Source organism: Setaria viridis, chromosome 9 (genome assembly GCF_005286985.2).
Source record: "Setaria viridis chromosome 9, Setaria_viridis_v4.0, whole genome shotgun sequence".
In the NCBI taxonomy this organism is placed as follows: Eukaryota; Viridiplantae; Streptophyta; class Magnoliopsida; order Poales; family Poaceae; genus Setaria; species Setaria viridis.
In genome coordinates, this window is record NC_048271.2 from 56441018 (window position 1) to 56454997 (window position 13980).

A 13980-nucleotide genomic window follows, 5' to 3' on the forward strand; every position below is an offset into this window, starting at 1 on the left:
ATATCACCAACTATAATATACAACTATATTCCACATACAATTATATTAGCTTAATTAATTTGTGTCTAAATTATAATTATTATGATGGAATTCAATTCCAATGATCCAAACGAGGCCTTAGTTTATTTTGTTTAGTTAGAGTAGTTTTGGATGGTACTTCTTTTAACTGATACGATACTTTGCACGATGCGACTAGGAATGTCGACCGATTTAGTCTCTTTTAGAATTTACCATGGCAACGGTGAAATCAGATATGGGGTAGACCTTAGCGAGTTTCACGCCGGTGTTTGACCCGGAAGAACTGAATTCGCCGCTAGATTATAGCCGGAAACAAGTTTTAGCCTGGCTACATGAATACTTGGGTGTTCCACCCTCCCAGCATCGTTTCAAGATTAGTATGTTGGTGCCTAAATTGCATCCATGTCAAGGATCATTCGTGGAGTATATATTCAAGGATCGAGGTCAGACAGTTCGTCTGCAGTATGCAATTCGGCGGTGGGCTTAATTTTTCGAAAAAGAAGCCGTACTTTAAGTTAGTTATTTCTAACCCCACGACGTGGGACGTTAAGTGTGTGACCCCAGGTTGTACGTACTTGGTGTGTTCATGGTCATATGCCACGTATCGAGAGCAATTAACTTCATAGCCACTATTGTTCAACCACATAGTTGCTTGCTGCAGACAACGCTGATCAAGCATAAGAACATGACGGTGGCAAATGTAATGTACTTCATAGCCACTATTGTTCAACCACATAGTTGCTTGCTGCAGACAACGCTGATCAAGCATAAGAACATGACGGCGGAATTCGTGGCAAATGTAATGTACGGCGAGATATATAGTTGAAAAAGTTGGCATGTCGGATAATGCTTGCTATTCAGAATAGATATGGCTACGAGATGTCTTATGACATGGCTTGAAGAGCAAAACAGCTGGCCTTGGAGAAGAGGTTCGGTAATTACAAGGAGTCATATCACCACCTGCCAACTCTTCTAGCAACCATTCAAGCGAGAAACCCTGGGACTGATCTACGCCATCCACCAGCATCAAAGCGTCCAGCTCGTTTCAGACCGTCCGATGGCAGGTTGGCTCGGGTCTGCTACCCGCTTAGTCGCCATCAGGCCCATCACGAACCTTCGCGGGCCGCAGTGGCTCCGCCCGCTCATCCGTGACCCCTCCTCGCCACAGTGGCCGTGAGCTACCAGGACGGGCAGCGGAGCGAAGCAGAGCAACAATGGCGCGATGCTAATCTTCGACGTTGTAGCCTGCGACGGCGTCAGAGTCCACTCCACGCGCGCGCCGCCGTGCGCTGAGAGTCCACCCAGCTCATGTCGGCGGAGTCGCGTGGCGCCCGGAGGCCGGCCACGCCCACGCCCACCTCGTTGCCCTACCATGGCCGGCGCCAGGGCCACCACGCCGCCGCCCTATACTCTCTCAGATTTCGCCCTCGTCCCTCCATATCTCGTTCTCGCGGCCTTTGCTCGCATGCGATGAGTTCGCTATCGGGGCCTCTCCTCCTTATGTCACACGAATCGCCCCACGCGGCCATGCCTCCCCGCTGCTACTCCCCTCCCCAGCGCATATCGTCCCTAGCTGCTGCAGCCTTCTCTCTGCACATGAGCAACAAACGGCGTGCCAGGGTACGAGATCCGTGTCCTCTGGTTGGCAGCTTGCGAGGCGCGTGCCAAGGTCAGGGATCCGCTTCCGACCACCATCATCTCAAATGCCGTGGTAGATGTCAACATGGATTCTTAATTGGGCCGGAAACTAAGGAACCGAAACGTTTCGGCTCAATCGATATCTCCCCATTCTCGATCTATTCTATTTCTGCAGTGACTTCTTGTTGCTTCATTGCTTGTATGCAGTAGATGGCGTCTCCAAATATGAGCAGTGCTGCTGCATGAATTGCAAGCCTTTTATTAATTTTCTAAATTTGAGACAACTATATTTGAGAGTTGAGGAGACTTGAGAATGAGACTTGCTGTGTTGTAGTAATAGTACACTTAAGTAGTTAATTGCAACGATTTATTGTTATCAGTTTTAAAATTTTAATATGCATTATTATTTTTTATTTTATTTTTAAATAGTAAATGTATCCGCGTATCAGGTTTTTTTTAGGAAATTGCCGTATCCACGTATCCGTATCATATCCGTTGTGCGCATAGCTGCAAGCTACGAAACACGGATACTCCACCTGGGGATACATATCCGTGGCGTATCCACGTATCCCCGATTAAATGGGCCGAAAACTTGAAACGTTTCCGCGCCTGGATTCGGCCCAGGAGGCCCAACATCACAGCACATCCCACCTCCTGCCCTACTCCCGTGACCCGTCGGGCGTCGGCTCTCCCACGCGCAGCCGCCTCACGCAGCGCATCGTCGCATTCTCCCGCTCGACCTGACGGCTGACGCAGCGCCTCCGCCTCTCGTCGGCCGTCGTCCGCTGGCCGCCGTCCGTGAGGCCGCCTCCTGCCAGCCGCCGTCCGCCTCCCGCGGCCACGGGCCGCGAGGCCGCCTCCCGCCGGCCGCAGGCTGCCTCCCGTCGGCCTCCGTCCGCTCGTGATTACTCCCGTCGGCCTCCGGCGTAAGGAGCCCCAGCCCCTGTTCAGGTGCGTGACTTCCTCTGATAGTGGTAGTGCAGGCCTCCCGTGAACCGTGAGTTCCTCCCAGTAATGGTAGCATAGCATCCGTAAAGTGCATAGAGATTTACATTTTCTGTGTAGCGTATCCAGGCAATTTGGAAGTATAATCCATAGTCTACAGAATAAGGGCCCATGCAAGCATGGATGGTGGATTAAGGTCAGGGGCAGTGTGATCTTTATAATGTTGGCTATTGCACAGTTGTTGATTATCCTTTCTTTTCAATACTTAACTGGTTCAAATACAATTGCTTGGAGAATAGATTGCAAGTAGGAGGTAACGTGATGATAATTGGCCAATCTCCAGAATCTGGATATGAGTTTATATTGATTGATTGCAGTCCCAGGCTCCCATCCTCTCCTAAATTAGAACCTGCTATCATGTTAGTCTCAGTGTAATAGACCTTAAATGTCTCTATGTTGAATTTGAACATCTATTTTGCAATTTAATATGCATTGTTATTTATTTATTAAAAAAATAGTTAAAACGTATCCGCGTATTGGGTTGTTTAAGAAATTGCCGTATCCGCGTATCCGTATCCTTCTGATACCGATACGCGTATCCGTATCCGTGCTGCATAGGCTGCAAGTATTTAAGTACAACTAGGCTGTTGCTTCCTATTTCGAAAACTGAGTTATCAATGGGCAGTTTTGTGAGATTTAACTAGTCTGTGCAATTTAAATAACATATAATGTTCGTAAAACATTTTCATACCTTTTGACTTTGCAGGATTTGTCTTGTCTAAAGTTAGTGCATTGTGCTTCGAGGAAATGGTTATGGGGTTGATAAATGCTAACCCTGTAATTCATGAGAAGAAAGAGAGGCGTGTACGACAAGCACCAGAGACCACAGATGAAAATGCAGTAGAGCCTATAGACCAGCTGGAAATATTTGATATCCTTCTTTATGATTTCCCTAATATGAATGTAGTGAACCTTATTTTTCTCTTATACCATGTATCTGAAGTTTTATATTCTAGACGTTTTGTTTTGTCCTTAACATTCTTACATCACATTAGAGATATAAAGGATCCAGAGCACCCATACTCATTGGAACAGCTTAATGTGGTAACTGAAGACTCAATTGAACTCAATGATGAAAGTAATCATGTCAGGTAGGTTCTCATAAGGTTTGTTGATTTGGATGTTACAATTCAGGATTGCTATTATGAAACTCACTCTTGAGAACTTGTATATGCTTTGCATCAGGGTTACTTTCACCCCAACAGTGGAGCACTGCAGCATGGCAACTGTTATTGGCCTTTGCATCCGCGTAAAACTCATACGAAGTCTCCCTCCTCGTTACAAGGTATGATATCAGTGTATTCATTGTGGCAAAGAATTTCTGTTACGATTATTTGCGAGAGCAATTAGGTTTTGATATGCTGACGTTATGTCTTGTACTCCTGTTTATCAAGTTCTAGTAATCTGTGAGTTTTTTCGAGTTCCAGGGAAAAGATTCCCCAGCCTGTATGCACTGCGACAGGGATCATCAGGCTTCAATTCTGTTTTACAGCAGATTTGATCCAAGCTGGGGCTCACACCACCACACTCTTTTCATCGTTACATGACTTAACTTCATTAAAAAAACAGCTAAACACCAACCTCAGGAGCTCCCCTCCGTGTTCACTACCAGATTTGGTTACCTCCAAACCAGTCAATTCCTATCAGATTATCCATTACCTCACCCTACTCAAAACCCTTCTGCCAGTGCACTTGCCCTTGGTGCCCTGGCAGCAGCTGGGAGCTACTATTAGCACATCTTGTTGACGATCATATCTTCACGCCCACCATCAGGAGACACCAGTCATCCCACTGATCATCCTAGTAATGTGTAAATAAACGTAGTATTTTGTCAGAAAGGATTAGTACTGTTGTTTGGTGCGTTTTCAGATGTGGCACATGTTCCTGAAATGTACACCATTCTGCATGCCCTTATAACTTTGTTGGATAAAATTTGGTCACTGATAAAATTGTTATATAATTTGTATAGCTCATGTACATGCCTGTTGTACACTCTGTAGTCAAGTAGACTATTTACCAGCTCATGTACATATCTTATGTACCGATGAGGAAACTTAGTTTTTTTTCCTGGTCAACATAGTAGGGAAATTGCTCCTTTTTTCTTTTGCATATTGCTGTTTGCTATCTATAATTTGTAATTTGATGAGATGATTTAGTTGTTTTTTAATCTAATTTTTGTAGGTGGACATAAGGGTAGCCCCTGGATCACATTCAACTGAAGCTGCTGGTATATGTCTTCAGCTTCTGCATTACAGTATTTTAAGAATAAGCAACTGAATGACAAAGAATGTGTCGCAGTGAATAAGCTTCTGTGTTACAGTCTCAATATCTCAGTGTATAAATTTGTTCTTTGTCGCAGTGAATAAGCAACTAAACGATAAGGAACGCGTCGCGGCTGCATTGGAAAACCCAAACCTACTGGACATGGTGGAGGAGTGCTTGTCGCCAACATTTGACTGAGGCTCGGACATATCTGGGCGCCACGGTGTTAATGTTCAGAACCCACACAAGCTTATGGCCCCATGGAGTTTATTCCTATCTTTTGAGAATTGGGATGCCCTTGGCTGTTGCAGGACGTGTGGATGAATTTTGTTTCGCCGCCCCTTTCAGTTATTATATTGTTACCGACTGTTTTGGTGCTTGTGACCTCCCTGAGTGAAGGGGAAATGATGTAATCAGGTCTTGTGCTGTAGCTTTCACAGTGTTGTCAGTGCCACGGCGTTTTGTGGCTGTATACCCACACAAATAGGGAAGGTATGGGTAAAAATATATACACCCATTGGAAATGGGAAGGGTAGAATATAAGTAGGATACAATTTATCCATTATATATACATAGTATCTACAGAATTAATTATCTATTGAATATGAGTTTGAATGAGGATTGCATAATATATATTTGAATTTGGTATGAACGAACTGACGCTCCCTGGACGGCTTGGCGCTGGACCTGGACGGAGCGCAAGCAGAGTACGCGCTCCCGATAAAAAAAAAGAAATCAGGCTGGGTGTTGCCAGTTCAGTAGTTCGCAGCGGAGAAAATATCAGGAATACAAGCAGCCGACGGAATCAAATGTCCACACCACCAACGGGGTCGAAAACGTTTGGATGGACCGAACACGTGAAAATAGCCTCCGAACTCGTTTTCGGCCATGAAATTGTGTGCTATAGGTCAGGGTTAGTCCCCGTTGGTTGGTCCATCCCCACGTTTTCGAGCCCCGTTGGTGTTGTCGACATTTTCAGGCTAACCGTGACCTATAGCACACGATTTCATGGCCGAACACGCGTCTGGAGGCCATTTTCATGTCTTCGATTCGTCCCCTTCGTTTTCAACCCCGGTTGTCGGTGTGGCCGTTTTCGAGCTAACCGTGACCTATAGCACACAATTTCATGGCCGAACACGCGTCCGGAGGCCATTTTCATGTCTTCGGTCCATCCCCACATTTTCGACCCCCGTTGGTGGTGCGAACGTTTTCAGGCTAACCGTGACCTATAACACACGATTTCATGGCCGAACACGCGTCTGAAGGCCATTTTCATGTCTTCGATGCATCCCCCTTGTTTTCGATCCCGGTTGTCGGTGTGGCCGTTTTCGGGCTAACCGTGACCTATAGCACACAATTTCATGGCCGAACACGCGTTCGAAGGCCATTTTCATGTCTTCGGTCCATCCCCACATTTTCGACCGTCGTTGGTGGTGTGGACGTTTTCAGCCTAACCGTGGCCTATAGCAGACGATTTCATGGCCGAACACCCGTCTGGAGGCCATTTTCATCTGTTCGATTCACCCTACTCAATTTCGACCCCGGTTGTCGGTGTGGCCGTTTTCGAGCTAACCGTGACCTATAGCACACAATTTCATGGCCGAACACGCGTCCGGAGGCCATTTTCATGTCTTCGGTCCATCCCCACATTTTCGACCCCCGTTGGTGGTGCGAACGTTTTCAGGCTAACCGTGACCTATAACACACGATTTCATGGCCGAACACGCGTCTGAAGGCCATTTTCATGTCTTCGATGCATCCCCCTTGTTTTCGATCCCGGTTGTCGGTGTGGCTGTTTTCGGGCTAACCGTGACCTATAGCACACAATTTCATGGCCGAACACGCGTTCGAAGGCCATTTTCATGTCTTCGGTCCATCCCCACATTTTCGACCGTCGTTGGTGGTGTGGACGTTTTCAGCCTAACCGTGGCCTATAGCAGACGATTTCATGGCCGAACACCCGTCTGGAGGCCATTTTCATCTGTTCGATTCACCCTACTCAATTTCGACCCCGGTTGTTGGTGTGGCCATTTTCGGGCTAACCGTGACCTATAGCACACGATTTCATGGCCGAACACGCATCCGGACGCCATTTTCATATCTTCGGTTGGCTGGTTCAGTTTGAGCACCATTGTTTACCAAAATAGATGATCAATCTGACACAACCGACACCTTCAATGGCAAGATTGTACATCCTTCATGACTACAAAAATTTGGTACTGAACACGTCTCATCTACAATGTGTAGATCAATTCTCAAGTGACAAGTTCAGAAATGAGATACAATTTGCAGTTTCTGGCTATAGCTATGCCATAGAGGTAGTAATCTTATCTTAATTTTTAAGCATAACTGAATTATTTCTCCTTTTCCACATGAATGTTGAGAAGCATTTTGCATGCTGCTACTTGAAGATAGGAGAATGCAAAGGTGGACTCTACAATGGCAAGAATGCGAAACTGAACCAGCCTTGTAAACAGCAAACATGTGAATTTTAGCATAGAGAGATTTGACATGATCAATGTACTTTGTAATCTGGAGTAGCATTTCAGTCAAGTTTAGTGTAGTGATCAATTGGATGGATGTGTTTAAAAACAATGATTGTTATGAATATATATTTTTTGTTTGAAATCATCATATCCTTTCCAGTTCTATATTGACGTTTCTTTGTGATATCTTCATACAATTGCTTATACAGGTTCACAATCAGAAACGTTGGCCTTGCTGTTGACTTTAGTGATTTCTGGAAGAGCTCCTTTACGGTGGACAATATTACTTTATACTACTATTCGAAAAGGACTCGTATGGAAGGATCCAACGGTTGAGATTAATTGTATACTACTCAAACTTTAAACTGTAGTATAGGTAGTATACATGGGTAGTATAGGTAGTATAAGGGTATTATTGGAAAGATGTAAAGTGGCAATGTTGTAATAGATCAAATGAAATCTTTGTTAATTGTAATGTTATTTCTTTTTATTCCCTCATTTCCAATCAGTCGGAGGTTGCTCACTGGGCCTCCTCATTTCCAATCCGTCGCAGCCTCATCTAGGGTTGCAACGGGGCGGCGGCGCTGACTCCCCGGCGGCGGTAGCGGCGAATCCGGCGGTTGGCGGAGACTCCGGCGGGCGGGGGCGAGCGGTACCTAGGGTTGAATTGGGGCGACGGCGGCGACTCCGCGGCGGCGGGCGCCGGAGACTCCAAGGGTCGGCGGCGACTACGGGCGGGCGGCGGGCGGCGTCGACTCCGCGGCGGCGGGCGCCGGAGACTCCAAGGGTCGGCGGCGACTACGGGCGTGCGGCGGGCGGCGGGCGGCGTCGACTCCGCGGCGGCGGGCGCCGGAGACTCCAAGGGTCGGCGGCGACTACGGGCGGGCGGCGGGTGGCGGCGCGGCTTAGCATATGCTCGCCTCCTCTGGGTCTTCCCGCACGCACGCCGCCTCCGGCTTTTCCACGCCGACTCCCGCCGCAAGGTTCGCCTCCGGATCTTCCAGGCCGCAGGCCTCCTCCTATCGCTCGGCCGCCGCCGCCTCCCGCACGCCCCCCGCCGTCTGGACGCCTCCCGTCGTTCTCGCTTGGGCCACCGCCGCCGCCAGCTCTTTCATGTCCGCCGCCGCCTCGTCCTAGTCCTCGTCCTCCTCCCTCCTTTCCAGTTCGCTGCCACCACCGCCGCCGCCGCTAGCCCTTTCCAGTCCGCCACCTCCTCCTCCTTGTCCTCCTCCTCCTCCCTCCTTTCCAGTTTGTGCCGAGCGGACTCTGCACCGCGGTGAGCTGTGCCGGATCCTCGCGGAGCTCTTCCCAAAGTACCCGATCCAGACGAGGTATGGTTATTGTGCTTCTTACTGATTCTAGGAAAGGAACTGGTGCTGCTCTGAATCACTGCAAGATTGCTTAAATAAAGATGCTTGAGTAATATGAAGAAATGAAAGAATTCACTAGCATGATTTAGGCAGGCACCTCTGTGATGTTGAAACTAACAGTAGCTCTGGTGATTGTTTATCCAATTATGATTTTTCAGAATTGGCTAAATCAGGTAATAGGTGTAATTGTTTAACGCCTCTGATGGTTCTTTTTTTTTTGAAAAAAATAGCGCAGATGGTGAGGACCGGGAGGAAATAGGTGCTGTTCAAGACCTGTAGGGCAGTTGGTGTGTCCTGACAAAAGTTAAACTACCTTGAGGTATATGATATGTTCCTATTAACATCTAAACTAGGGATCTGCACATAGAAATGAAAATAACTTGATTGGTTTGGAATACTCGATCATCATAGATAATGAAGTGAAACACGGAAATAATGGAATGTAATCTATTTTTCATTATCTTGCTTCGTGTATGTCTCCTCGGCATCGGTAGCTTTGTATCCTGGACTTCCCTTCACTTTGTTCCAGGCATAGTTAACCAATGTGACAGCTAGCTTGAGCCTGAAATTAGTCATATCCTTCTGCACATAACAAATACAAATGCCTGTTAGCCTTAATCTAAGATGGGCATTGATTGGGTTGCTGAATTTTTGTTGTTCAACTTACCTGTGTGAATAAGGAAGATAATTTGTTTCCGGTCCAAAGCTCCATGAATTTAACCGTGAATAGTCCACACGATGCACTGCGAGTTTATTTGTATTTACACAAGTTAGGAAGTAGTAATTATGGGAACCCGAGTATATTGACAGGTGTTGATGTGCTTGTACTTGTCAGTCTGGATTGTCTTTTTGATGCATTCAATGACTGGCCATTCTTTGACTTGGGTGTCCTTCCACCTATGTTCTTTGATCAATTGCAGGTCTGCAAGGCGTGTCATACGGTTCTGCAACCCTTGCAACTGAGTTCAATAGAATCATCAGTGGTTGAGGTAATCATCTATAATTTGTTATTAAGTAGTCGGTATCAGATTATTAGTGTATCACCAGTTGATGTAGTTGTGGCCGGCGAGTGGCAGTCCCCTTGGAGTCAAGTACCTGAACGACACCCTTACGACCATTGATGACCACCAAATACCAATGACAATCTTTAATGTTGATTGGAAAGAAGACCTAAAAAACTTATTTCATTAGATGTTTGCCTGCGCCAAATCAACTATTTATAGATGTAACAGGATGCAAGCTGTACCATGTCATTGTTGAGATAAGTTAATGTCCGATATAAACGGAAGTTGCCTTCTTCTTTATTTCGCAATGAAGCGATGGTATCCCCACATATCATGTTGGCATTGTAAGTTGTCTCTAGATAGGCATATCCATCTTCCCTTTCGTTGATACTAGGTTTTGCTTTTAGTATTCGGATGTAAGCATTCATAACCTTCACTTGCAAGTTAAACTTTTTTAGATTGTATTGTTGAAATAGGAACATTTTTATGTAGAGATATACTAACCGAATCGTTCAGGAACATTTCACTGTTGAGAAGGCACTCTAGATCCTTCTTTGTTGCTGTGTAAAAACCAATATCAACCAAAACTTTATCCTGTGATGTTGAATTGATGTACTGGACAGTGGACAACTCATCTGCATTGATCAAATACTCTGCACATAATAGTTAGATGAATAATATCTTCTATGTATTGGCAAAGAAATTCGGACGGAGTAGTACCATTTGACGTGCTATCAGTTGATAGTGGTTCATCAGACATCGCAACATCTGGGATCTCTTCCTTTTCCTTGTTCTTGTTGGGTCGATGACGTTTTGTGCCAATATTGTACTCATACTGGATGTTTGTTTGTTGGATGGGTTTTTTTTGACGATTCGATGGATTCCTTGCTGTAGTTTTTTGCTTTGGTTGTGCCTTATCCTCCTTTATGTTGATTTCAGGCTTGCCTATATGTGTGTCCGTCGCCTCAAGCACGACATTTGTATGTTGTACCACTGCCCTTGATTCCTGCAAGATTGAACTTACTGGATAGGATGGCGCAGGTGTAATTGGATCAAGTCGCGCAGGTGGGGCATGCTCCTTGTGTTGTGCGTCAGGTGTATGGTTCTGCTCCATGTTGAGATGGAGGCGTCAGGAGATGGAGGCGTGAGGAGATGCAGGCGTGAGGGGATGGAGATGGAGACGTCAGGAGATGGAGATGGAGGCGTGATGGAGATGGAGATAGATGGGGGGTATTTATTTATATAGGAATTTGTCCTGTGTGGTTATTCGGATATCTGTAATTTGAATTTATTATCTTTGGAGATGATGGATAGAGTTAGTTTTCAAATTGAGTTCTATATCTGTTAAGGTCTATTGTCAGATTGACTGCCGGTTCTGAATTTCTGGGACGTCATAATTTTATACCTTGAGAAAGTACTTTAACATGGTTGTGGACGACCTGAATTTGATCTCGTGTGTGTCCTGTAGCGCGAAACTGATCAGATCGGCCAAGATGATGTGATCGATGTCGACGAACATGATGGGGTTTCAGCTGCTGCGGGGATCTTTCTCCTGGTAGTGGATCTGCCTGGCCTGAAGAATTTGAGCACAAGATGATCTGCTTCGGTCTTTCTCTTCCTGTCGCGCTGCTGCTGCTGTTCCTGTTGAGGAAGAAGCCGACGAAGAAGAATTCATCAAGGATCGAGAACTGCTGCAACCTGCGATGCAAGCAACCAGCATGCTGGCAATTGGCAAGAGCCAACAGCAAGACAAAAACACAAGCCGCACATGTGCCCAAGCTTCGGGGCAACAAACAAGAACAGCTAGCCACGAGCTCCAGAACATGTGCACACTGATGCTGACATTGATATCGCTTCACCTAATATTTGCTTACCATCACTGACTGCTAGTGCACATCATCTTGGGCGCGCAGAAGGGACAAACGAAACATCACAAAATGTAAAACCATTTGCCCACATATTATAATCTCTAAATTTTAACTTCACCTCTAATAATTTTATAATGGCTCTAGTTGGCTGAAATAGGCATATCTCCAAGTCTTCTTGAACAAAAGGCCACAAAATAGAACTTGTAACAGAACGAAACAGATAACAAAACGAATGTGGAGAAATGATGAATAACAAAAGAGAACAAAATCTGTACATCATGTATGCATCAGTGTACTTGAGGTGCATCTCTCAAGGTTACATTCAAAGTGGTTTACATTGGTTGCCACCCAAGTCCAACTTTGTTGCCTTGCATCATGGCTACGAATTCGGCGTAGTCAATTTGACCCTCCTGAAAAGCAAATATGAGCACATGCATTAGTTTTCAGTAAAATAAAACTCCTGAGAGGCACCATTGGACTCGGTAATCAAAAGACGAGATGGGTGGTCTTAAAATGGGGTATTAATTGATCAAACAAGCAGAAGTGCAAAGATGGGACCTATATTCAGCGCGGTGGTAATTACCTACATTTTACACAGCAAAAGCTACCATTTTTAGTAGTTCAAGAGCTTACCTGTAGATTAAGAAGAACAAGTGCATGCTAAAGCATAAAGGACTTTGATAATGTTGAGAAAAGGTCTCGACTAAGATAATCCTAGCAATTGAAGAGCAAAGTTTCTGCCCATATAAGAAATCCTGAGTTCAAGAATATATACATTTAATATTCTTTTCAAAAGAACAAAATACTTAAATCTGAATCCTTGTATCGCCCAAGTCAAACCATTGTCTAAAATTGTCTCCTCAAAACCCAACAAGGATAATGCAATGCACATTTCGGCTGATGTAAGCTAACAGCCCCCTGCTAAACTCATTCATATTAGGCCTTTCATCTCATCTACCAAGGATAACCAAACATTGAACTTCTAGAAGACAGTACCTTTTGTGTTTGCTTTCTTCGAGTTCCACTAGCTGCAGATGAGCGGTACTTCTTTCCCTGGGTAATGGTGTTAGCTTGTGCTGTAAGTAAATCAAGCTTCCATTCCAGAGAAGCAAGCTGCTTTTCCAAATCAGAAACTTCAGCTCTAAGACCAAGCTTTGAGTCGCTAGAAGAATAAAAAGAAAACCCTTGGTAAATGGAGAGATCAAAACAAACAGTTGACAAGACAAGTATATACTCTAATATGAAGGGAACCTAGTCATATTTTCGCTGTATGACTCACTAAACTGTCCGATATCAAAGCCAAGTCAGACTAACAATGTTATTCAAATACTCAAATGTTACCTATTCCCCAATCCCCATAGATCATTTGCAAAATGAAATGAACTACCTATAACTACAAACAGCATACTCAAGCAGACAAAACTCTAGAAATAAAACGGCAAGCCAAAGTAAAACAAGTTCTTATAAGAAAAACTGTATCTGGTTTTTTGCCTGGGTTGAGTAAGGAAAGTGAAGCTCTGCAAAAGCAGTGCACAGAATGCTAGTTCATCAGTTAGTTCCAGTATCAAATGAGATAGCCTACCGGATGTCTTCAAGACTTTCTTCCGACAAAAAAGTGTAATCCTGGTTCTCCCCATTATCTGAGAAGGCAGAAACACTGTCGAAAGCAAAATCCAAGTCCTCCCCCTGAAAATGGCACTCAAATAGTCAAATTAGGAGCACACATCTCTCCCTAGACAGAGGCACAGAATAATAATTTGAGCTAACAATCTGCCCAGAGACAACATCAGAATGAATTAGCTACTGTGCACATCTTTCTGTTGCAGGTAGAACATGAAACATCCTAACTCTGGAAACAAAAACCAAACACCTGCGTGCCCAATGGCATAAATAAAAAATTTATCTATCTAACCTGCACATTTTCAAAAAGTTCCCCAGAATTCATGGCTTGCCTTCCACCTCTTGTTGGATCGCGGAGCACCTTTCGAAACAATCTTCACCGGATCAAGTACTTTGGTGCCACCAGGCTGGTTGGCTGCTGAGAAATGAGCCGGCAATGGCCCAAATGTGGTTTCCTCTTCCATCCCTTGCTCCTGCGTGTCTTCTTTCAAAATATCATCAAGTAACTTCATTACCCTATCCGTCTCATCTTGGCTCCTAGAAACTTTGAATAAAGCACGATTGCCCTTTGAGCGAAGGGAATGGTAACGATCCATTTGTTCAGTCCAAACATGCGTATTGGTACGCATCTCCGTTGGGAAAGCACTCTTCGCATTCATAGTCCACCTCACATAAACACAACAAGGAGGGATGCTCTCTATACGAGAAT

The 13980-nt window shown here is 45.1% G+C and overlaps 1 protein-coding gene across 1 annotated transcript; it reads left to right on the plus strand.

The window, feature by feature from the left end:
- The first annotated feature begins 2342 nt into the window (after positions 1 to 2342).
- On the plus strand, positions 2343 to 5521 carry LOC117835376 (protein AE7). Its single transcript, XM_072291075.1, has 6 exons — positions 2343 to 2607; positions 3368 to 3537; positions 3652 to 3752; positions 3847 to 3946; positions 4843 to 4888; positions 5021 to 5521. The coding sequence occupies exons 2-6, from the start codon at positions 3409 to 3411 to the stop codon at positions 5119 to 5121; spliced, it is 477 nt and encodes a 158-aa protein (XP_072147176.1). The 5' UTR covers positions 2343 to 2607; positions 3368 to 3408; the 3' UTR covers positions 5122 to 5521.
- Positions 5522 to 13980: the final 8459 nt, after the last annotated feature.